Here is a 26,975-nt window from a genome sequence, read left to right as displayed (position 1 = left end):
AATTTGTCGGGGCATGGACTCTACAAGGTGTCGTTCCACAGGGATGCTGGCCCATGTTGACTCCAATGCCTCCCACGGTTGTGTGTAGTTGGCTGAATGTCCTTTGGGTTGTGGACCATTCTTGATACACGTGAAACAGTTGAGCGTGAAAAAACCAGCAGCGTTGCAGTTCATGACACAAGCCGTTGTGCCTGGCACCTACTACCATACCCAGTTCAAAGGCACTTCAATATTTTCTTGTCCGTTTACCCTCTGAATGACACACATACATAATCCAGGTCTCAATTCTCTCAAGGCTTAAAAATCCTTCTTTAACCTGTCTCCTCCCCTTCATCTACACTGATTGAAGTGGATTTAACAAGTGATATCATTAAGGGATCCTAGCTTTCACCTGGATTCACCTAGTCAGTCTGTCTGTGAAAGAGCAGGTGTTCTTTATGTTTTGTACACTGATTTTGTCATACCCATCCTTTTGCCTACTGAATATCTCACTGGTTTGATGTTTGTTTTGGCAGACCCAATATATCAGACCCAATATATCAGACCCAATATATCCAAAGAGACGTACAGTTATCAGGCATTTTCAGTATACTTATGTTGCACCATGATTATTCATCATTTGCACTGTTTTAATATTTATGTTAATGTATCTCCCAATCTTATCAATCCCATCTTTAAAGATGGCAGCTGTGATGACATAGCCTTTGTGATGATGATGACGTTTTCGACTTGTAGCAGTAGTACACAGTTTCCCTCCTCCTCACCCTGCTCTTCCTCTCTGTATTTTCAGATGACAAGATGACTGGAGAGGCTTCTCCTAGAACCACGGATCGCTGACTACTCCCAGACTCCTCTTTTTCTATTCTATATCCTAAAGCCACAGTCGTTTGCTAGCAGGCATCTGGAGCGGCTTCAGTACTCAGCAACGATGGCTCCTGCAGCATGGAGGTGTCTAGTTCTCCATGGTCTACTGCTCACCCTCATTCATCTCCATTGTTCAGAAGGTAAGTCCTTACGTGTGTTTGCGCTTGTGTGGAATACTATGTATTTTTCAAATGTGGTTCATGAAAGTGTTTATTTGGCTCATTTTTCCGTCTTCTAATGGGAGCGAAGAGTTGTTGTTATATATTGAATTCACTTCAAGACTTTTTTTTATCTTTAAAAGTTCACAATAGCACTGGAACTGAGTTTTATAGCTGAATATTTGAGTGCAGTGCACCCAGGCCTTTGTGCTTCAGAAAACATTAAAAAAAAACTATATTGATTGGCTGATTCCGTTAAGTACCTGCATCTTGAAGCTTCAATTGAAGGAGCTGGCATTTTGCCAAATAGAAGACTTTTGGAAGGGACCACCAGTGTTTTATTTTCTCTACCCAAAGCCATCTCATTAGTTTTTTAGTTTCATTTCATTGTCTTACTTTAGATTAGCACGTTTGGCTGTAATTACAAGTTCTGTTACCAAACTACTCCCTCTCATCACAGGCATTGATGTCGGTTTGTTAGTATGTCGGCTTAATGACAATCATTACATGTCTGCTCTGTTTCACTCTCATTGTACTCAAGTCACATGCTAGCGTGCCAAACATTGATTACAGCCAAACGTCGAAGAATATCAACTCAGGTGGTTTCTTTTAAATTACATTTCTCTCTTTTCTCATGTTTTTATTTCACACTTGCATAGATTTCACTTGTCTTTTGGTTTTATATTTAAATCTGACTGTGTGAGGTGATTAACTGAAAAGAGATGGAACAGTCGAGCCAGGCGTAACATTCAGAAAGAGATACACTCACTTTGTAGATTTATAGCAATTGTAGACCATACGAAATAAATCGCAGGGTCTTTTTCCCAGAAAAAATGAAAAAAGTACCTCCTGAAATGTTTGAAGAATGGGCCTCTGATTTGAGCTTGGAGATGGTCTGTGCTGAACGGTCCTGGTGATTTTCTTTCGGGGGAGGATTTCCTGCTTTGGTATGCAGAAAGTCAAGGTTTGGGGTTTCACTTGACAGAGGCGTGGGCTCTCAGGCCTATGAATACATATTTGCCCATTCATCAAAGAAGGAATGTGTCTGTTTTCAGAGCGAAAGCCAATGTCAGATCCATCCACATGCCACTCACCATTACACCCCCACCCCCCCACCCTCCGTGTGTGTATGGCATTTTGAACCATGAACCTCATTTCCATGAATGTCCATCCCACAAAAAGGCCCCGCTCTTAATAATGACTTCCTAGTGTCATGATGTGATCATGTACACCCATGAACATTCCTCTTGCTTTGAAAATCCTTAATGACATACTTGAGCAGAAAATGATTTTTTTTTTCTCTCGTCTCTGGGTTATTGAATGCTCATGCTGGGTTTTTGTTACAAGAGAAATGGAGTCAGCACAAACACTCTGTCTCCTCATTCCATCGGTGTTGATTAACGTTGGCAAAAAATGCAATTTGGTGGGTCTTTTTAAAACCACCCAACATATTTTGTACCTTAATATGGCAAGTAGTTATGAATAAAAATGATGTTTTAGTGTTAAGGGAGAAAATATATTATGAATGGCAGTCCCATTCGTATTAGCATAATAGGGATATAATTGGATGCAGAGATAATCAGATCATCGAAAATTATGGTTCAGCGCATATGATATTTATATTAAAATGTATCTCTGTTTCCCTCTATTTATCCACAATATTTTATTAATGTGTTTTCTGTTCTGTATTTGCACAGCTTTTTCAAATGATCCTGTCTGGCTATATACTGACTAAGTACACTACTGTATATGCAAAAGTATATGGACACCCCTTCAAATTAGTGGATTCGGCTATTTCAGTCACACCCGCTGCTGATTGGTGTGTAAAATCAAGCACACAGGCATGCAATCTTCCATAGACAAACATTGGCAGTAGAATTGCCTTACTGAAGAGCTCAGTGACTTTCAATGTGGCACCATCAGTTCGGCAAATTTCTGCCCTGCTAGAGCTGCCCTGGTCAACTGTAAGTGCTGTTATTGTGAAGTGAAAATGTCTAGGCGCAACAACAGCTCAGCTGCAAAGTGGTACGCCACACAAGTTCACAGAACAGGACGCCGAGTGCTTAAGCGCGTAGTGCTTAAAAATGGTCTGTCCTCGGTTGCAACACTCACTACCGAGTTCCAAACTGCCTCTGGAAGCAACGTCAGCACAATAACTGTTTGGCGGGAGCTTCATGAAATGGGTTTCCATGGCCGAGCAGCTGCACACAAGCCAAAGATCACCATGCGCAATGCCAAGCGTTGGCTGGAGTGGTGTGAAGCTCGCCATCATTGGACACTGGAGTAGTGGAAACTTGTTCTCTGGAGTGATGAATCACGCTTCACGAATTGGCAGTCTGACAGACAAATCTGGGTTTGGCGGATGCCAGGAGAACGCTACATGCCCCAATGCATAGTGCCAACTGTAAAGTTTGGTGGAGGAGAAATAGGGGTCTGGGGCTGTTTTTTGTGGTTCGGGCTCGGCCTCTCAGTTCCAGTGAAGGGAAATCTTAACGCTACAGCATACAGTGACATTCTAGACGATTCTGTGCCTCCGACTTTGTGGCAACAGTTTGGGGAAGGCCCTTGCCTGTTTCAGCATGACAATGCCCCTGTGCACAAAGAGAGGTCCATACAGAAGTGGTTTGCTGAGATCAGTTTGGAAGAACTTGACTGGCCTGCACAGAGCCCTGACCTCAACCCCATCGAACACCTTTGGGATGAATTGGAAAGCTGACTGCGAGCCAGGCCTAATCACCCAACATCATCAATGCCGACCTCACAATGCTCTTGTGGCTGAATGGAAGAAAGTCTATGCAGCAATGTTCCAACATCTAGTGGAAAGCCTTCCCAGAAAAGTGGAGGCTGTTCTAGAAGCAAAGGTGGGACCAGCTCCATATTACTGCTCATGATTTAGGAATGAGATGTTCGACGAGCAGGTGTCCACATAGTTTTTGGTCATGTAGTGCATATCATTCCTGGAGCAGCAAACTGGGAGGGTATCATGTTAGTCAAGGGTGGTTTTAGACCGCCCAGGCTGTAGATATGAAGATAGAAGTTGACAACTAGATTCAGAGCAAGACAAGCAGCCAACCCTAGAAAGGTAGGGCCAGGGCGCACATGCTCCTGCATGCCAAGTTCCTCTCACAATGGTAGTTATAATGAACTTAAAAAGAAAAGAAGCCAAGATTTCGGGGGATTATATCCTGCGGTTTATTTTGTGTAGAAATTTTGTAGACCTTGTTGTGTTGTTAATTCCAGGAGTAGAATAGGTCCCTCAACCGAAACATCCAAACATGTATAAAACAGGAAGATGAATCGGATGAAGTAATTTATCTTCTTTCTGTGTCATCTCTCAGTGTAGACAAGGATCAAGTATAACTTAGGAAACACTGTTTTGCTTTGTACCCAACAAGTGTTTGGATGTTGCAGGCGATATATTTCAGATGTTGTTTCTACCCCAAGTTGTTATGTACTTGTCAAGCATATTAAAATGCTCTAGAGGAAAGGTGTCAATGTTTTGTCTATTTAAATACCAGCCTTTAAGAAAAGTTTCTGAGGACTAAAGCAGACAGTCGTCTAATTATTTTTGACATGGTTTACTCATCTGACACTTATTCATAGTTTGAATTATATACCAACTTTTTCAGTCAGTGAAAATGGCCAAAATGTAGTCACTCTTAAAGGGATACTTTGGGATTTTGGCATTGAGGCCCTTTATTTACTTCCCCAGAGTCAGAGGAACTCATGGATACCGTCTCTGCGTCCAGTATGAAGGAAGTTAGAGGTGGTTTCGGGAGCCAATGCTAACTAGTGTTCATGCAATGACTGGAAGTCTATGCTATCTGCTAGCAGATACCATCGACTTCCAGTCATTGCGCTAATTAGTAATTGTGCTAGTTAGCGACTTCTTTCAAACTTCACACAGAGACATAAAAATGGTATCCACGAGTTCATCTGACTCTGGGGAAGGACATAAAGGGCCTCATTGCCAAAATCCTGAATAATCTCTTTAATAGATATGAAGGGCTGAAATGTTTTAACTTGAACTATTTGCACATCATTTGCAATGTCCCATGCATTAGACTATTGCTTTCAATAGCAGATCTTGCCTGAAAGCGATTATATTATTCTATCAACTCCCATCTATCAAGTCCCAACTCACCAAAATGATTGGTCACAAGCCATAAGTAAGTAAGCTTGGCTGTGTATTGATGGAATGGTCTCCCATGTGTCACACTGGTATTTTCAGTCGTCAGAGCAGAATGAATGGAGAGAAAGCATCGTGTCTCGTTTCTCCACACTGGCCTCCAGCTATAAACGTCCAGTCTGTCATCTGACTGATATGCTTGGTTTGGTGTTTTTATAATTCATATCTGAACGGTAGGGGTCTATGACAGAGCTATCATGAATTATCAGTTGAGCCCTGGTAGATTCACAGATGACTGAGACTGCGTTCTCAGTGTTGTGAACATCCACACAGAATGCCCTCAGATTTATCGCTTTCTCATGGCGCATTCTGGCCCAAATGGAAGTCTTCCGTGAAACAAGACGGGTGTTATTGTTTGGACTTTCCATCTGGCCGTGATAGAGGCATTGGGGAGGCATGGGGGTGTCGCTGAGAGACACTCTTAACCATCACATTCTTAATATGTTTATTAAACTACAGTCATTATAATTCAGTCAATATTGGTAACATCATACAGTATATAACAATCCTTTACCTCACAATGCTTTCTCACCATGTTCATATTCATGAAATGTGGCTTTTTGAACGTAACCTCTTAGAATTTTTCATGAATAAGAATGTGCAATTTTAATAATAACCAAAGATTCAAACGACAGAGAAACTGGGTAAACTTAGCTACTATTTCACCAAAACATGGAATTAAAATGAGACTACATTGAATAGGATCTGTATTTCATTGAAGAATATCACCCTAGATGGGGTAACCCTAAGTTAAGAGCAGGAGTGATGTCTTGGGTCTTCCTGGGTCTTGGTAAATCAAAAGCAGCAACAAGAATGTTCCCATCTGTCCGTATGTACAACGAGGATTTAAGAGCGCAGGCCTTTGGGAGAGGAGAAGCCTAGTCTGCTTTTATTGTGTATTTAGATGTGATTGTAAACCTCCCTGTTCTATGCCCCGATGATGAACAGACACTCAATCTAATAGGGTCGGAGCTAAGGCGCCTGACAGGTTGATTTAATTTGCTTTGCATGCCCCTAAATCTTGTTTGCTGGCAGCAACACAACCCAGCTTCACAGCCTCACCGTCTCAGGTGGATATAAACACACGGGACCAGATACCCTGCCTTACTTTTTCCACTCCAGACGTGAGATCTACAGTTCGAGTCAACGGAAGTTCCTCAGACTCAAACAACCCAACTCAAATAATGGAGGTGGCCAACTAATATTGTTCTCTACAGTAGAGAGGAGTTTCAGTTGAATTGAAAACCCCTGCCTGAATGTAAACTCTTGGAGTCGGATTTCACGAGTCACTTCTTCCTAGGGCTTACAGATGTCATGACAAAGTAATGCATTTAATCCAGAGGGGAAACATAAGGCTTTTAAGTGAAATCAAACGATCAGAGTATTCCTGTAACAACACGTAGGTTGTCTTTATATATTCGCAAAACAGCGTTGAGACTTGAGAATAAGACGATTGAAGGTAATAGCAACGTCAGATTTCATTACAGTATAATTTCCAGTTCATATGGTAATATTTACATAGAGATGAATTCAAGCCAAGAGTATGTCACAGTGAATCAACAATATACACAAAATATAGCAAATACTAGACAACAAATAAGAAAAAAAGTTATTACAGGTGAGACCAAAGAATAGCAATGATCAATGCAAACAATGCAATCAAAGTCCTATTGCGCCATCACTATTTCCACCTGTGCTATTTAATATTTTAAATGGGCATTATCAGACTTTTTCTCCTTCATCATGACATAGATTTTGAGCTTTAATGTGTCCGGGGGAGTTTAGTTCAGAAAAACATCCTGTTTCTAAAAGAATATTCTCTTGTTATAGGAAGAAAGGATCTTGCTGGTATCAAAGGGAAAGTAGACTATAATTATATTGTATCCATAGAGACTGTGAAAATTGTCCAGACATTATCCCTATTTAGAGGAATTTGTTGTTGACATTGACATTTTTACACTGTAGCCGTTTTTGAAAGGAGTTGATTATTTTTTTTTGGGGGGGGGGGGGCAGCGTTGAATATGATTTACACCCCCAGATGGTGATTATTCCAAAAAATGATATGGGGAAAAGGGAAAAATCTAAACGGTGTGAAGTCATTAAAGTGAATTATGATCATATGTTTGTGGGCTGAATTTCTATCAGTTGTGCACTTATCTGTTCTAACCAGTGCAGGATAGGTAAGTATACATATCGATTACTATTCATTTGTCACTGGGTTGTTTCCATTCATGTTTTAGCTGCAGTAGCACATTTGTTTTGTGTGCTTCTGTCTGTCTGCTAGGTCTGTCTACTATTGATGGTGAATGAACACCACTCTGCTTGTAGCAGCATTGTATTAGTAGTCCCCCAAGGCTAGGGAGGCTGTGCCATAGAGCATGACCACACTTTTCTGTCCAGGAATGAAATGTAACCTCACTGTGGGTCACCTGCAAACAAACGGGCAGTTGGACGATTTGCAGGTATAAACAGCCCAAGATAAGAAACCCTTCTGCTGTGCAGGAAATGTATTATGTGTGGTAAGAGGGGGAAAAGTCCCCCGAATCAGGGGACCGAGAAATAGAGAGACCGAGAGCGAGGCACAAAGAGCGTTTTTGTTTGCCTGGTACGTTATCAGTATTGACCTGTTCTTGTAGCATACTCCCCCGTTGAGTGTGCAGGGCTGCCAGCTCACAATGGCTCCTCATCCAAGAGGAGGAGGAAAGCATGGAACCAGGAAGCTGTCTGTCACCGAGGTCTCCCCATCTGGTCAATCTCTTATCAGTGGCCAGGCTGCTTGTTGCTCGGATTGACCGGTGGAGGGGGCAAGGTCATCCCAGTCATCACACTAGTCAATCAAGGGTCAGTTAGTGTTCCAATGTTACTGCACTGGAATGTGTCTGGATTCTGTCATTCACTTCCTTGACCAAGCTCTATAAGGGACACCTAATATGACTGTATATGGGATCCTGATATGTCTAACATGGTTGTACTGTATGTCTGGAGGTGAATGGAACACGGTTGTACTGTATGTCTGGAGGTGAATGGAACACGGTTGTACTGTATGTCTGGAGGTGAATGGAACACGGTTGTACTGTATGTCTGGAGGTGAATGGAACACGGTTGTACTGTATGTCTGGAGGTGAATGGAACACGGTTGTACTGTATGTCTGGAGGTGAATGGAACACGGTTGTACTGTATGTCTGGAGGTGAATGGAACACGGTTGTACTGTATGTCTGGAGGTGAATGGAACACGGTTGTACTGTATGTCTGGAGGTGAATGGAACACGGTTGTACTGTATGTCTGGAGGTGAATGGAACACGGTTGTACTGTATGTCTGGAGGTGAATGGAACACGGTTGTACTGTATGTCTGGAGGTGAATGGAACACGGTTGTACTGTATGTCTGGAGGTGAATGGAACACGGTTGTACTGTATGTCTGGAGGTGAATGGAACACGGTTGTACTGTATGTCTGGAGGTGAATGGAACACGGTTGTACTGTATGTCTGGAGGTGAATGGAACACGGTTGTACTGTATGTCTGGAGGTGAATGGAACACGGTTGTACTGTATGTCTGGAGGTGAATGGAACCTTCACTGTAATGATAAGTTAACACATGCTAGAGTATCTGTTATCATGAATATATTATGTACGACTTTCACGGCTGTGGTTTTGTTTGTGTAATAGGTGTGTGTGTGTATATTCCCCTATCATCTGTGTCTTCTAGCCCTGTAGCCTCCTGGTGCTGGTTAGTTACCAGTCAGCCCTACTGTTTCAGCCTCATTATTCAGAACCGCTTTAATCCCTGTTCCAGTCACCACTTCTCCTGACTCTGTCTGTGCCGTACTGAGGGAGCCTCCTGGGCCAGGCTCAAAACGCACATACACACACACACTGAGGGAGCCTCCTGGGCCAGGCTCAAAACACACACACACACTGAGGGAGCCTCCTGGGCCAGGCTCAAAACACGCATACACACACACACACTGAGGGAGCCTCCTGGGCCAGGCTCAAAACACGCATACACACACACACACACACTGAGGGAGCCTCCTGGGCCAGGCTCAAAACACGCATACACACACACACACACTGAGGGAGCCTCCTGGGCCAGGCTCAAAACACGCATACACACACACACACACTGAGGGAGCCTCCTGGGCCAGGCTCAAAACACGCATACACACACACACACACTGAGGGAGCCTCCTGGGCCAGGCTCAAAACACGCATACACACACACACACACTGAGGAAGCCTCCTGGGCCAGGCTCAAAACACGCATACACACACACACACACTGAGGAAGCCTCCTGGGCCAGGCTCAAAACACGCATACACACACACACACTGAGGGAGCCTCCTGGGCCAGGCTCAAAACACGCATACACACACACACACACATGAGGGAGCCTCCTGGGCCAGGCTCAAAACACGCATACACACACACACACTGAGGGAGCCTCCTGGGCCAGGCTCAAAACACGCATACACACACACACACACTGAGGGAGCCTCCTGGGCCAGGCTCAAAACACGCATACACACACACACACTGAGGGAGCCTCCTGGGCCAGGCTCAAAACACGCATACACACACACACTGAGGGAGGCTCCTGGGCCAGGCTCAAAACACGCATACACACACACACTGAGGAGCCTCCTGTGCCAGGCTCAAAACACACATACACACATGCAGGGCCATGTGATGAGGAGGGGACCCCCCCTTAGGGAAGCACCTGACTGGTTCCGGGACTTGAAGCAGAAAGCCCAGCTGGGGTTTAAGTGTGAGGGGTTAGGAATAGGGCTTTGAGAACATTTAAGCATACAGCACAATCATTCAGGGGAGATAAAGTGCCAAGCTTGCTACACAGGGGAGATTTTCCTTCCATATTCTCCTCTTTCTGTGTGTTTCATCAACTCCTGTGCAAAAAAAACCATGCAACAATATTCTTGGCGTCTTGCAACAGTGAACTAATTCTGTCAACGTGGTGATCTCCCGTGTGTGTGTGTGTGTGTAGGTTTTTCATCTGAAGTACAGCCTTGAGTGGTTTTTAACGTTTAACCCTACAGTCTATGATTTAAGCCTTGTGACACTTATCTTTGCAAAGGGAGCCATTTCTTTTTTCTTTACTAAAACTAAGGTGTTTGGTTTGCCAAGCACTAATAATCTAACAGCTGTTTGCTCTGGATGCAGATGTTTTTCTAAGACATCTTTTTAACATGGTGTCATCCCTGTCAGTATGAGCTATATTAATGGGTGACCCTGAGAGGATTATATGCATTAGCTATGTAAGGATGTTGCTCTTCGTTCTTAATGGCTTCCTTTTAACGTGTCTTAATTTAAACCCCTTGAGTCGATTTTTGTGCCTGTGTGTAAATCTAATTGCCATAAATTTTGATGGGGATTTTTTATTATCTTTAAACTAGAGATAATCTGCATCAGTGGTTGAGCTACAGCAGTGTTTGTCAGACCATCCTGAAAATCAGTCTTTTCATGAAAACGTCTGTAGCGTCCAAACCATTTGGGCTACAAATCCCTCTATGGAAAGGTCCAAACCATTTGGGCTACAAATCCCTCTGGAAAGATGACTCTCATGAACACGATGGATTTCTCCGTTTTGCTCTACGACAAGCGTCACGGTACTCGTCTGAAGTCGGTACAGCTGATCTGCCAACTTCTGTCTGTAGCGTCTGAAAGTTTGGGCTACACACTAATATGACGACACCATCGAAAGGTAAATCTCTCACCAACACGTACATGACGGATGTTTTGGATGCCCACAAGCCTCACAATTCTCATTCAAAGGTAGCCCGGCACCAGTTCAAAAAATGTGTGGATGTATATGGAAGTAGTTCAGTGTCCAAAAAGGGGTTAAATATGTGTAAAAACAAATATATATAAATAAATAAATAGGAATGACACTTCAAAACAAACTTCGTTTAGATTTTATTTTTGGACTATCTGTTTTGTATGAATATGTTATTCAATCCGTTTCTATGGCTTTTAGCAGTATGCATTCGGAAAGTATTCAGACTACTTGACTTTTTCCACATTTTGTTACATTACAGCCTTATTCTAAAATTGATGCATTTTTTTCTCTCTCATCAATCTACTCACAATACCCCGTTAATGCAAAGCAAAAACAGGTTTTTAGTCATTTTTGCAAATGTATTAAAAATAAATAAACTTCAATCAAATTTACATAAGTATTCAAACCCTTTACTCAGTACTTTGTTGAAGCACTTTTGGCATTAATTACAGCCTAGAGTCTTCTTGGGTATGATGCTACAGGCTTGGGGTGTTTCTCCCATTATTCTCTGCAGATCCTCAAGCTCTGTCAGGTTGGATGGGGAGCGTCGCTGCAAAGCTATTTTCAGGTCTCTCCAGAGATGTTTGAATCCGGGCTCTGGCTGGGGCACTCAAGGACATTCAGAGACTGTCCTGAAGCCACTCCTTCGTTGTCTTGGCTGTGTGCTTAAGGTCGTTGTCCTGTTGGAAGGTGAACCTTGTCCCCAGTCTGAGGTCCTGAGCACTCTGGAGCAGAGTTTCATCAAGGATCTCTCTGTACTTTGCTCCGCTCATCTATCCCTCGATCCTGACTAGTCTCCCAGTCCCTGCCGCTGAAAAACATCCCCACAAAATTATGCTACCCCCACCGCTTCACTGTAGGGATGGTGCCAGGTTTCCTCCAGATGTGATGCTTGGCATTCAGGCCAAAGAGTTCAATCTTGTTTTCATCAGACCAGAGAATCTTGTTTCTCATAGTCAGAGTCCTTTAGGTGCCTTTTGGCAAATTCCAAGTGGGTTGTCATGTGACTTTTACTGGGGAGTGGCTTCCGTCTGGCCACTCTACCAAAAAGGCCTGATTGGTGGAGTGCTGCAGAGATGATTGTCCTTCTGGAAAGTTCTCTCCATTCTCCACAGAGGAACTCTGTCAGAGTGACCATTGGGTTCTTGGTCACCTCCCTGACCCTCCGTTCTCCCTGACCCTCCCTTCTCCCCCAATTGCCCAGTTTGGCCTGGCAGCCAGCTCTAGGAAGAATCTTGGTGGTTCCAAACTTCTTCCATTTAAGAATGATGGAGGCCACTGTGTTCTTGGGGACCTTCAATGTTGCATAAATGTTTTGGTATCTTCCCCCAGATCTGTGCCTCGACACAATCCTGTCTCCGAGCTCTACGGACAATTCCTCCAACCTCATGGCTTGGTTTTTGCTCTGACATGTGGAAAAATTAAAGGGGTCTGAATACTTTCCGAATGCACTCTGTTTTTTAATACAAACAGGGGTCCTAAATTCTAAATGTAATAGCAAAATGTTCCATGGTATGACCATCTTAAAACTGGTCATGAACTGTCATGTTTTTTCATTGCTAACTTGAAGACAACACAGGTTACTAAATGGCGCTTGTTGTAAAAAATGAGGACAATAGGAACATCAGTCACCATTGCATCACATTTTAGGTTGGGTTTTAAAGGAGACTTCACCATGACAGAGAAAAGAGGGATGGCACCTGAGTGTCTGTCATGACAGGATCTACCTCACACTATCTCCTGCTGAATGGGCCCACCTGAGTGCCTGTCATGACAGGATCTACCTCACACAATCTCCTGCTGAATGGGCCCACCTGAGTGTCTGTCATGACAGGATCTACCTCACACTATCTCCTGCTGAATGGGCCCACCTGAGTGTCTGTCATGACAGGATCTACCTCACACTATCTCCTGCTGAATGGGCCCACCTGAGTGTCTGTCATGACAGGATCTACCTCACACTATCTCCTGCTGAATGGGCCCACCTGAGTATCACGCTTTAGTCTCGTGATATGACAAATCCTTCCCCTTTAGTTCTCCAGATGGAGACACGCATCAAAATGCTATCCATGTAATGCTCGCCTGTACTGTTTTCTGAGAAAAAAATGAACAGAAAACAGTCTAGGATAGGGGTCAGCAACAGGTGGCCTGCGGCCAAAACTGACCCGCAGGTGATTTATTTTAGCCCCGATGTCAAGACTAAAATCACCAGGAATACAGCAAAAAAATGTATTTAGTTTAAGAAAACTATTCCCACTAATAAAAATAGATGTTCTCTATGAAATTGTTAGTTTCAAACCCAATCTCTTTTTGGGCTTATTTGTGGTAAATGTGAGGTATACTAATAATTTTGTTCCGGCCCCCAAACTATCCTCTACGACAAAATGCATCCCGTGGCTGAATCTAGTCGACTACTGCTGGTCTAGGAGATGAACTGGAGAGAACGGCCAACACCATTGTATTTTATCCATATTAAAGAGAGAAAAAGCACATTACTAAGAGCATGGATCTCACCACAAATGAACTGACTGGCTTATACAGTTCTATTTTAGAATGCTTATGGTACAGTATCTCAGAACCTGGGGGTGTTTGATAGCAGTTGTCTGTCTGGGAAGTAGCCTTTGGGGTTTGCTCTGTGGTCTTGTCGGACATTGTCTTTAGAAACGATTCCCAGCAAGGTGGAACAGAGACAGGGTGGGGTGAGTGTCATGGAGATGGTGCCATATCTTTTTGTCGATTGTAATTTGGTGGTTGTAATTGTTACGCACGCCTCTCGGAAGAGGGAACGCAACACCCTGCTACAACTCAACTCTCTGTGGTGTAAAAGAGGTATGGACTGTAGGTGTGAGTAAGGATGACAAAAGGCAGAGAATACCGTTTACAGGGAATTTATTTCTTCGCATGGGGGAAAAGGGGCTGGACGGAACCAAAACAAAGAAAGTAAATATCAAAGCCCCCTCTCTTACCTTAACCTGCCTACCAACTACTTAACTAGCACCACCTGGTGCACTAACCAAAATACAGGGGATGGTCCGCCCAGGTCTTTCCTAGTGTGCGTAGACAAACTACTACGGGTTATGTATGCCCGCGGGCCTCTTGCCTAAACACTCCCTAGGTGCCTTCCCCTTCCCCCCTGGGAACAAATGAAACAGAATAACACCACTAAGTTCAATAATCAAAACACTGCATCCTATTGACACACAGACAACCAATCAGCTCCCTCAGCAACAACGAACACAATACATACCATAATTCTTAGAAACAACCAACATGCTATAGCCATTAGCCTCCTCTCTCAGCAATCCTCTCTCCTTCTGAGCAACAGAACACTGGCTTATATAGCTTTAGGTTGGCTTGGTAATTGGAGACAGCTGCGTCCTGATGAGGGGGCGGGGTCAGCTCTCCAATCAGCAATGGGGCCGACCAATCAGCTGCTTGGAGAACTTCAGGAAGCCATTACCTGAAACACACTCACAAATACACAAACTACAACACAGAAACTGGGGAACGTAACAGTAATGAAATGTGGGCCTGTCGTAAAGTGGTCAAGTCTTAACTGCCTGTTTTTCAAGCAGACTTGTTATTTTTTTGCAACTCCCCAAGTCATCTTCCTCATCTCCCACCTCACTCCCAGGTGTTTTAATGTGTGTCTTCATGTTACATAGTATTTGTGAGATTGTATCAAACAGCAGACAGTTGCAGTAGATTTCATTTATTTTGTGATGCAGAGGGTTTTAAACAGAGAGACTTGTATGATCTCTTAACAAAATAATACTTTTCGGCTTGAGTTTTAGAATGTCGTGGACATATTTACAATTAGAGACTAGTTATGTTTTGTTTAATAAATGCAATTGCCTTTTTGAAGTCACCGTTATTTTCTTCAATGTATTTTATTTAGAAATTATTCTAGTCTATTGTTTTTAAATTATTTCCTTGGCCTGCAATCAATAAGTTCCATTGAGCAATTGAACAGATTAGAAATACTGCGGAGAACAGAAAGGGAAAAAATAGGCGAAACCTTGTTACCGCTTTGTTCTCACATGTTAAGTATTCAAATATGCTTTAGATTCTCCCCGCCCCCCCTTCTTAATTCCGGATATTGGATTATGGAGGCATCCAGCTCAGTTGGGAAGGAATGCTTGGCTTTGGAAGATCCCCTCTTTTTTCCAGAGATGTGGCTACCAGTAATATTGAAGAATAAAACGACAAAAAAGACAGGCATTTTTGAAGGACTCACGCTGTGTCCGCGGTGGGGCCACTCTTATTCCTAAAGGGCTACTCCCGCCTTTATCATGTGGAGAAAGTGTCCCTGTCAAGCCTGGGCCCAGAACAATGGGGGCCAGCCTGGGGCAGGAACAGGCCATTTGCATGTAGCTGTTTGCCGTTTCCACGACAACAAAGACTAATCAAAGAGGCCTTAATGGAGGATGACAAGTGTCAACCAACTCCTAGCTGTGTTCTGTCTGTCTGTCTGTCTGTCTGTCTGTGAAAGCTCTCGCGGCCCTCGCCGTTTGTCTGTATCGCCCACCCCCAAAAAACTGGCCTATATTATTTTTTTTTATTATTATTATTTATTTTTTCCCCCAGACTGATCAAACAATCCGGTATTTTCCTCCCCGTTTTTTCTTGCGGCTCCTCTGTCTGAGAGGAGAGGAAGGGAGTTTGGGGAGTAAAACCTCAATATAGATTTCTGCCTAAAAAGACATACCCAAAGTCATTATTTGTCATGAGATGGCCGTTAACAATAACTAGTAATGCTGCATAGTTCTAGAAAGGTTTGGAACTCACCTTTTTGGTAAAAATAGTTATACATTTCTGAGGTGTACTCACTTTTAAAGACAAAAGCTCAAGTACATACAGTGCCTACATACAGTGCAGAAAGTATTCACACCCCTTGACTTTTTCCACATTTTGTGTTACAGCCTACGTTTTCAAATGGATTAAATAAAATAAAAAAGCAGACATTGAGTATCCCTTTGAGCATGGGGAAGTTATTAATTACAATTTGGATGGTGTATCAATGCACCCAGTCACGACAAAGATACAGGCGTCCTCAGTTGCTGGAGAGGAAGGCATCATCAGTTACCGGAGAGGAAGGAAACCCCTCAGGGATTTCACCATGAGGCCAATGGTGGCTTTAAAATAGTTAGAGTTTAATGGCTGTGATAGGAGAAAACTGAGGATGGATCAACAACATTGTAGTTACTCCACAATACTAACCTAATTGACAGAGTGAAAAGAAGGAAGCCTGTCCAGAATAAATATTATTCCAAAACATGCATCCTGTTTGTAATAAGGCACTAAAGTAAAACTGAAAAACATTTAATGAAATTAACTTTATGTCCTGAATACAAAGTGTTATGTTTGGGGCAAATCCAGCACAACACATCATTGAGTACCATTCTTCATATTTATAAGAATGGTGGTGGCTGCATCATGTTATGGGTATGCTTATCATCGGCAAGGACTATGGAGTTTTTTTTAGGATTAAAATAAATGGAATAGAGCTAAGCACAGGCAAAATCCTAGAGGACACTGGGAGACAAATTCACCTTTCAGCAGGACAATAACAAGGTCAAATATACACTGGAGTTGCTTACCAAGATGACATTGAATGTTCCTGAGTGGCCTAGTTAGTTTTGACTAAAATCAGTTTGAAAATGTCATGACTTGAAAATGGCTGTTTAGCAATGATCAACAACCAACTTGACAGAGCTTGAAGAATTAAAAAAAAATAATGTGCAAATACTGTACAATCCATGTGTGCAAAGCTCTTAGACGTATCGAAAAAGACTCACAGCTATAATCGCTGCCAAAGGTGCTTCTAAAACGTATTGACTCGGGTGTGAATACTTATATAAATTATATATTTCTGTATTTCATTTTCAATAAATTTGCTAATATTTCTAAAACCATGTTTTCACTGTCATTATGGGGTATTTTGTGTAGATGGGTTTAAAAAAATCGACTCAATTTTGAATTCAGGCTGTAACACAACAAAATGTGGAATAAGTCAATGCATATGAATACTTTCTGAAGTAGTACAAATATTATGAATATATATATATATATATATAAAAATCCTATTCAACAAAAGTGCAAGAATAGGGCTTAAAATGAGTGAAAAGCTTTATAAATATAGTACCAATCAAATTATAAATGACTTACTGTAAGATTTCACCTTATAACTGTAAAATAAATATGATCATATTTAGTGACAAAACAAATTTGGCCCCATTTTATATAACAGATGACAAGCCTCCTGAGTGACACAGAGACGCCATTCAAATGTCTTTAGACTCGTTATAACTTCAGCTTTATGCACAAAGGGATTTTAGAATTTTGTGTTTTCATGTTGAGAGCACTAATTTTGGCAGAGAATATCACAGTGAGATCAGACCATGATTGCTGAAATCGCTGGACTGGCCCCTTTAATATGCCGTGTCTGGGCTCAGTTACTCAGAGGGAGAGCAATTTGATTCTTTGTCTGGATAGGCCAGAAAATGTGACGTGTCACTCTCTATGCAAATGTTGAGTATGCAACCTGACACTTCAAGTCAGCTCCGCTGACAGTGGTAGCGGGAAGCAGACAGAGGGTGCTTACTGGCACTATAAACAAAATGATTTGATGGTCAATGCGGCATCTCCATTGGCCGTACAGTATATATGACGATGCGGCCTCCCCAGAAGTCAGGGCATTCATACTTCTTGCACTTCGCAAAGCAGTTGTGAAGGTTGTTATCAAGGAAGTGAATTTGTGTTTATACAGGATGTACCGCCCCACCTACCGTCAACCAATCATGTCAATGTGGAGCTACAGTTGAAGTTGGAAATTTACATACACTTAGGTTGGAGTTATTAAAACACATTTTTCAACCAGTCCACAAATTTCTTGTTAACAAACTATAGTTTTGGCAAGTCGGTTAGGACATCTACTTTATGCATGATACCAAGTAATTTTTTCAATAATTGTTTACAGACATATTATTTCACTTATATTTCAGAAGTTTACATACACGAAGTTGACAGTGCCTTTTAAACAGCTTGGAATATTCCAGAAAATGTCATGGCTTTAGAAGCTTCTGATAGGCTAATTTACATAATTTGAGTCAATTGGAGGTGTACCTGTGGATGCATTTCAAGGCCTACCTTCAAACTCAGTGCCTCTTTGCTTGACCATGGGAAAATCAAAAGAAATCAGCCAAGACCTGATTTTGAAAGAATTGTAGACCTCCAAGTCTGGTTCATCCTTGGGAGCAATTTCCAAATGCCTGAAGGTACTACGTTCATTGGTACAAACAATAGTACGCAAGTATAAACACCATGGGACCACGCAGCCATCATACTGCTCAGGAAGGAGATGTGTTCCATCTCCAAGAGATTAACGTATTTTGGTGCGAAAAGTGCAAATCAATCCCAGAACAACAGCAAAGGACCTTTTGAAGATGCTGGAGGAAACGGGTACAAAGTATCTATATCCACAATAAAACGAGTCCTATATTGACATAACCTGAAAGGCCTCTCAGCAAGGAAGAAGCCACTGCTCCAAAACCGCCATAAAAAGCCAGACTACGGTTTGCAACTGCACATGGGGACAAAGATCGTACTTTTTGGAGAAATGTCCTCTGGTCTGACGAAACAAAAATAGTACTGTTTGGCCATAATGACCATCGTTATGTTTGGAGTAAAAAGGGGGAGGCTTGCAAGCCATAGAACACCATCCCAACCGTGAAGCACGGGGGTGGCAGCATCATGTTGTGGGGGTGCTTTGCTGCGGGAGAGACTGGTGCTCTTCACAAAATAGATGGCATCATGAGGAGGAAAATGATGTGGCTATATTGAAGCAACATCTCAAGACATCAGTCAGGAAGTTGAGGCTTGGTCGCAAATGGGTTTTCCAAATGGACAATGACCCCAAGCATACTTCCAAAGTTGTGGTAAAATGGCTTAAGGACAACAAAGTCAAGGTATTGGAGTGGCCATCACAAAGCCCTGACCTCAATCCCATAGAAAATGTGTGGGGAGAACTGAAAAAGTGTGTGCGAGCAAGGCGGCCTACAAACTTGACTCAGTTACACCAGCTCTGTCAGGAGGAATGGGCCAAAATTCACCCAACTTATTGTGGAAGGCTACCTGAAACGTTTGATCCAAGTTCAACAATTTAAAGGCAATGCTACCAAATACTCTCAATTGGTATGTAAACTTCTGACCCACTGGGAATGTGATGAAATAAATCGTTCTCTCTACCGTTATTCAGACATTTCACATTCTTAAAATAAAGTGTCGATCCTAACTGACCCAAGACAGGGAATTTTTACTAGGACTAAATGTCAGGAATTGTGCAAACCTGAGTTTAAATGTATTTGGCTAAGGTGTATGTAAACTTCTGATTTCAACTGTATATGGAGCCCTCAGCATTGTTAAAGAGTTTGGGAGGCACACGGCATTACCGTACAGAGGTTGATTTGGCCTCCGGAGGCTCTGCATTACATCACACCTTCCATACGGATCCTCCAGACTGCATTGCCGTATCAAGCATAAATCGGCATTAAGGCACTGAATCCTGCGAAGTTCACAGAGCGCTTTGTGAACTAAAATGTCAGTTGGAACAAGTCCAGAATGGCTTAAAGTCCTCTAAATAGGGGACTTAACATCAGAGGTTCTAAGGTTGTATTGGATAGGCCTTTTAAAGGACAGAACAATGCTAAGAAATTAAGGGGTTAGGATAAGGGCCTAAACATGACTGTGACTGTATACTGTGTGTCATCTCTGCTGCTCTAAACTGCTCCCCAGTTGGCCAAAACCCCAATTCTATAGAATTTTTTTCTCTCTCTCTTTTATTCTCTGGGTTTTAAAAGCATGAAGGTGATGGCAGCGCGCCACAGACTGGGCCTGTATTCTGCACCTATCTGAGCCATAGTGCCACTTACAATTTCAAGGGTATTGATAGAAAACAAAATATGTATTATGGAAGGGATTGTTGCCATTGAATTGTAGGGTGCGGACCGAAAAGAAGAGAAGAGGGACTCCACACTCTCAGAATGCAACACATTGTGAGCCAGTATTGGCCCCGCCTGGCTGCTCAGTGCTCAGCAGCTCAATAGCAGGCTTACCGTTGGCTGGTCAGGGGGAGGAATCTGAAAAGCCTACTTTTCCCCCCCAAGTCAGTCAGTCACTGACCAGAATGCTTGATAAGGCGTTGTGTCAACAGGGCCAGGAGTAAGGGATCACAGTCAATTATGGGACAGAGTAGACTTGCACAATGGTTGCCATGGCGATTCGATTGAGCATTCTATATTTAAGTGATAATGCCAGAGAAGCCGGTATTTGGAGTATTTAATGGCATGGGTGTTGTTTGTCGAAGGCCGGCAAACCGTGGCAATATGTCCTCCAAACACCGGCTTCGAGGCCATTATCACTTAAATATAGAATGCTCAATGGAATCTCCATGGCAACCGCTGTGCAAGTCTATACAATATGTAACCAACATATTCAAATAATGATTGACATATTTTCACACAAAAAATATTTTGATTAATTTATTCATACTGTTTCATCCTTCCACGAGATATAGTCCCGACACAAGTCTAAGGTTGCTACCCAAGCCGGCTGGTTGTTCGTTCTATCGGTTTGGTTACCATGGACGCGACCCAGTCGCTCAGTCTTTGTGTTCTGTATCTATATATGTGACCCAGTCGTTCGTTCTAAATGTTCCATTGCCATACTGGCTGGCAACGTTCTTATTCCTTGCTTGCTAGCTAGCCAACTACAGCTAACTTCATCAGGTCAAACATTGCAGCCAGAATAACAGCAAAGTAGCTGCATTTGATTTTAAGCTGTTTTCTAGTGACATTTATTTGGATACATCCATAGCAATGAGCTAATGATGCATGATTTCGCCTGGCATAGAAAATGTGCTCTCTCTTGTCATGAGACTGCTGTTCAGAGGAGCTAGCCAACAACACAGGTAACACAATCACTTCAAACTGAAGACAGCAAACTTGCTGCATTTCATTTAGTTTGGCCTGTTTTCTATTGACATTTCTTTGTATAAATCCAAAAACATTATGCCAGCTGATTCATGATTTCGACTGGCTGAGAAAAGCTGCCTGTCTGTATCGACACATTCATTACTATGGGCCGGCCTCCCAAGTGACGCAGTGGTCTATAGCACTGCGTCACAGCGCTAGCTGTGCCACTAGAGATTTTGGGTTCGAGTCCAGGCTCTGTCGCAGCCGGCCACGACCAGGAGACCCATGGGGCGGCGCACAATTGGCCCAGCGTCGTCCGAGTTGGGGGAGGGTTTGACTGGCAGGGATGTCCTTGTCCCATCAGTGCATGTTGACACGGTCGCCAGGTGTACGGTGTTTCCTCCGACACGTTGGTGCGGCTGGCTTCAAGGTTAAGTGGGCATTCTGTCAAGAAGCAGTGCGGCTTGGTTGGGTTGTGTTTTGGAGGACGCACGGTTCTCAACCTTTGCCTCCCCCGAGTCCATACGGGAATCGCAGCAATGAGACGAGACTAACTACCAATTGGATACCATGAAATTGGGGAGAAAATACTATTAGACAGCTGGAGATCAAATTTCAACATTGAAGCAATTTTACAAATGTCAGATACAGACAGCAAGGTTTATACAAAATTACGCTGTTAAATCAAATGCTAGTCTAAAATAAATGTGAGATTATGTCTAGATGCTTTTTATAGTGGAGATCAAGTTTATAAATTGCTTGGCTGGGCTGATGAGACAGTGGATTGCGCAGTGAGAACAGTAAATAGGCATTTTGACGTCATAGATTTAGCCGGTGGTAACTTGTGGAATAGACACTGGCTGGAATGCGGTTGTAACCAATCAGCATCCAGGATTAGACCCACCTGTTGTATAAAATATATTATTGACTGGATTTACTGGCCTGCTGGATGCAGCCGTAGGAGGATTTAATGTTAGTCTGAAGGACCAATAAAGAGGGAGGTAGACTTGCTTCGTTCTTTTTTACACACAGATAATGTGCTATCGATTTTCCCTCCCGTCTTCTGAACTGTTCTGAACTGCAGCTGGCTGCCCAACGTGCTTGTGTCCTGTGGCAGTTATTTTCCTACCACTGCAAAGTTGAAGCAGAGCAGTCAAACAAAGCTACATGGAGCCATGAGATAAAAAGCCTTTCACACTTCCTCAACACATCATGCACACAATTTTTTTTCCTCCCCCTGTGCAAACCGCTCTGCCTCATTTTTACTTTTAATAAGAGTGATGTTCCTTAAAATGGCTGTTGTGAAGTACAACTGATCCCCAACTGTTCACTTCATTGTATTGCGAACGCTTGGCTCTAATGATGATTGAAGGAACATGATGTGCAGTTCTCAAACAGAAGCAAATAATGTTTTTATTACATTATTTTCCCCTATAGGAAAACAAAATTATTTTCTCAAAATATTACGTTTTGGGAAAGATTTGTCATGATACGTGTCCAATTACCAGGAAGTAAGACGGTCATTTAATGAGATCCATGCTATCTGAAGAGAGCCAGGGGACACAACAATTTGTCCTTGTGGGCTCCCTGACAGTCAAGATACTCCCCTTAATTGATATATTGTTGCCCTATGACCAGATGTATCTATACAGTACCAGGGAGGAGGAGGAGGAGGAGGAGGAGGAGGAGGAGGCAAGCGAGCCCCAGGCTTAATCAATTGCTAGGCCTCAATTGATAGCAGCTGTGTGTGATCAGACCATATAGTGCCCTGATAGATAGCCTATAGCAAGCTGGTGGACAGAAGGGAAGGGAGGGGAAATACAGTGAAGGGGATAGCTAGCTACAGTCTGCTCAAAGGAGGGTTTCTCCATTGAGAAACTCTAAAACCCCATGAAATGCATTATTTATGTCTGCTTTCTGTAGCCAGTGTGATAAAGCTGTCACTCCCTCCATGAGGAATGGCCGCGGAACCTGTTCATTAGTCTTTGTGGTAAAGTTGAAGCCGCACGGTCTGTGTTTCATCATTCACGATTCTGGACAGTTTTCTCATGAAATAAAGGGTATATGTATAATTACAGTGGTTGTCGCAGTTAGTTGGACTAGATGGAATGAACATACAACCCTCAATGGCATGTACAGTACCAGTCAAAAGTTTGGACACAGCTACTTAAGGGTGGGTTCTTGGAATTATCTCAAATATAAAATATTTGATTTAACACTTTTTTGCTTAGTACATGATTCCATATGTGTTATTTCATAGTTTTGATGTCATCACTATTATTCTACAATGTAAAAAATAAAGAAAAACCCTTGAATGAGTTGGTGTGTCCAAACTTTTGACTGGTACTGTATATATTTAATTAATTTGGAATTCCGGCTGTAACACAACAAATGTTGAATAAGTCAAGGGGTATCAATACTTTTTGAAAGCACTAAAATACAGTGCATTCGTAAAGTATTCAGACCCCTTGACTTTTTCCACATTTCGTTACGTTACAGCCTGATTCTAAAATGTATTAAATTAAGTTTTCCTCATCGATCTACAAACAATACCCCATGGCTTTTTCATTGCAACTCTGCCTAGAAGGCCAGCATCCCGGGGGTCGCCTCTTCACTGTTGACGTTGAGACTGGTGTTTTGCGGGTACTATTTAATGAAGCTGCCAGTTGAGGTCTGTTTCTCAAACTAGACACTAACGTACTTTTCCTCTTGCTCAGTTGTGCACCGGGGCTTCCCACTCTTTCTATTCTGGTTAGAGCCAGTTTGCGCTGCTCTGTGAAGGGAGTAGTATACAGCGTTGTACGAGATCTTCAGTTTCTTTTCAATTTCTCACATGGAATAGCCTTCATTTCTCAGAACAAGAATAGACTGACGAGTTTCAGAAGAAAGATCTTTGTTTCTGGCCATGTAATCAAACAAATGCTGATGCTCCAGATACTCAACTAGTCTAAAGAAGGCCAGTTTTATTGCTTCTTTAATCAGCTCCACAGTTTTCAGCTGTGATCTCATGTAATTGCAAAACGGTTTTCTAATAATCAATTAGCCTTTTTAAAATGACAAACTTGGATTAGCTAACACAACGTGCCATTGGGAGTGATGGTTGCTGATAATGGGCCTCTGTGCGCCTATGTAGATATTCCATGAAAAATCAGCCCTTTCCAGCTATAATAGTCATTTACAACATTAACAATGTCTACACTTTATAAGTTACCCCAAACTTTTGAACGGATGTGTGTGTGTGTGCGCGTGTGTGTGTGTACATATATCTCTGAAGTAGTCTTGTATGAAAACCCATAGCATTATTTTCTAAAGTGGTTAATACATAAGGCATTTTCTTATTGAGAGCTGGTTGGTGCCTCCAAGGCATCTCGTAGCTTACCGGTGCTTTATATCCATGTTTGTATTCAAACCTTGCTCGACACTCGTCAGTGTTTGTCTGTGACATTTGTGGACTGACACAGAATACCATTATAATAGAGCAAGGCAAGGCACCACTACAGGCTAGATTATGACAAGCAGACAGACAGATGTTTGAGCCAAGGTCGGTGTCTCAGGGTAGTAAGAATTTCCAGCCAAAATCACTTCAACTTTGAGCCATTCGTTCAAACAATTGCTAATTGTGTCAGGCCCTGGGTGTCAAAAGTGTGTGTGTGTGTGTGTGTCGGTGCAATTAGCAGGCGTGTGCAAGCGAACCTGGTGTGGTTTGTGTTATTACATGACAATGCCAAGGAGCCAATGAGAGTGCTGAGAAGGTAACATGCTGAATGGAGAGACTAATTAGGAGAGTAGTGCAGTGGCAGAAAACACAAATGGCAGCTGGCCACTTGGGGAGGCACACTGTTGCCACGGACAACAGTGAATATTGACAGTTCACGCAGTGCTACTGCCTCAAACTTAGTTCTTTAGTGGAACACCAGTTGAATTTCTGGAACTTGAGGACTTTTCTTTGTGATTGCTTCAAACTAAACTGTAACCTGTGACAGTATGTGCTTCAACGCTTGAATACATAATTCATGGATTTCATTAGGGATGCACCGATATGAGATTTTTGCCCGGTATCCGATATTGTACTTGCCAAAAAAAAAAAATACAATATCGATAACCGATATTTCAAATCTTAGAAGCCTTTTTAAGCATTCTAGTGCAGTTAAATAGTTGAAACACACACACACAGATCAAAAAATTATTTTGTTGGCATTTACATACAGTTGAAGTCGAAAGTTTACATACTCGTTAGCCAAATGCATTTGAACTCAGTTTTTCACAATTCCTGACATTTAATCCTAGTAAAAATTCCCGGTCTTAGGTCAGTTAGGATCACCACTTTATTTTAAGAATGTGAAATGTCAGAATAATAGTAGAGGGAATTATTTATTTCAGCTTTTATTTCTTTCATCACATTCCCAGTGGGTCAGAAGTTTACATGCACTCAATTAGTATTTGGTAGTATTGCCTTTAAATTGTTTAACTTGGGTCAAACGTTTTGGGTAGCCTTCCACAAGCTTCCCAAAATAAGTTACTTTGGCCGATTCCTCCTGACAGAGCTGGTGTAAATGAGTCAGGTTTGTAGGCCTCCTTGCTCGCTTTTTCAGTTCTGCCCACAAATTCTGAGGTCAGGGCTTTGTGATGCCCACACCAATACCTTGACTTTGTTGTCCTTAAGCCATTTTGCCACAACTTTGGAAATATGCTTGGGGTCATTGTCCATTTGGAAGACCCATTTACGACCAAGCTTGAACTTCCTGACTGATGTCTTGATGTTGCTTCAATATATCCACATAATTTTCCTCCTCATAATGCCATTTATTTTGTGAAGTGCACCAGTCCCTCCTGCAGCAAAGCACCCCCACAACATGATGCTGCCACCCCCGTGCTTCACGATGGTCATTATGACCAAACAGTTCTATTTTTGTTTCATCAGACCAGAGGACATTTCTCCAAAAAGTACGATATTTGTCCCCATGTGCAGTTGCAACCCATAGTCTGGCTTTTTATGGCAGTTTTGGAGCAATGGCTTCTTCCTTGCTGAGCGGCCTTTTAGGTTATGTCGATATAGGACACGCTTTACTGTGGATATAGATACTTTTGTACCTGTTTCCTCCAGCATTTTCACAAGGTCCTTTGCTGTTGTTCTGGGATTGATTTACACTTTTCGCACCAAAGTACGTTCATCTCTAGGAGATAGAACGTGTCTCCTTCCTGAGCGGTATGACGGCTGCGTGGTCCCATGGTGTTTATACTTTCGTATTATTGTTTGTACTGATGAACCTAGTACCTTCAGGCATTTGGAAATTGCTCCCAAGGATGAACCAGACTTGTGGAGGTCAGCAATATTTTTCTGAGGTCTTGGCTGATTTGTTTTGATTTTCCCATGATGTCAAGCAAAGGGGCACTGAGTTTGAAGGTAGGCCTTGAAATACATCCACAGGACTCAAATTATGTCAATTAGCCTATCAGAAGCTTCTAAAGCCATGACATCATTTTCTGGAATTTTCCAAGCTGTTTAAAGGTACAGTCAACTTAACCTCTATGGGCTAGGCGGGACGAATTCATCCCACCTACGTAACAGCCACTTGTATCCAGTGGCGCGATTTTTGAATCGTTTGAAATACTATTACTTCAATTTCTCAAACATATGACTATTTTACAGCTATTTAAAGACAAGACTCTCCTTTATCTAACCACACTGTCCGATTTCAAAAAGGCTTTACAACGAAAGCAAAACATTAGATTATGTCAGGAGAGTGCCCAGCCAGAAATAATCAGACACCCATTTTTCAAGCTAGCATATAATGTCACATAAACCCAAAGCCACAGCTAAATGCAGCACTAACCTTTTATGATCTTCATCAGATGACACACCTAGGACATTATGTTATACAATACATGCATGTCTGTTCAATCAAGTTCATATTTATATCAAAAAACAGCTTTTTACATTAGCATGTGACGTTCAGAACTAGCATACCCCCCGCAAACTTCCGGTGAATTTACTAA

The 26,975-nt window shown here is 42.4% G+C and overlaps 1 protein-coding gene across 12 annotated transcripts in view; it reads left to right on the top strand.

Annotated features, from left to right (window-relative positions):
• Nucleotides 1-26,975, top strand: part of LOC106569141 (adhesion G protein-coupled receptor L2) — a 128,895-nt gene that overhangs the window by 18,674 nt on the left and 83,246 nt on the right. For all 12 annotated transcript variants that reach the window (XR_001320447.2, XR_006758787.1, XM_045694181.1 and 9 more), the window contains exon 2: nucleotides 791-1,004. Coding sequence is in view for 10 of the 12 variants with exons in the window: in XM_045694181.1 (XP_045550137.1) it covers nucleotides 929-1,004 (76 nt within the window). In the remaining 2 variants the exon portion in view is untranslated. The remainder of the gene's footprint in view (nucleotides 1-790; nucleotides 1,005-26,975) is intronic.

This window comes from Salmo salar, chromosome ssa14 (assembly GCF_905237065.1).
Source record: "Salmo salar chromosome ssa14, Ssal_v3.1, whole genome shotgun sequence".
In the NCBI taxonomy this organism is placed as follows: domain Eukaryota; kingdom Metazoa; phylum Chordata; class Actinopteri; order Salmoniformes; family Salmonidae; genus Salmo; species Salmo salar.
The sequence above is the reverse complement of the archived record's forward strand: the minus strand, read 5'-3'. Positions and strand labels throughout refer to the sequence as shown.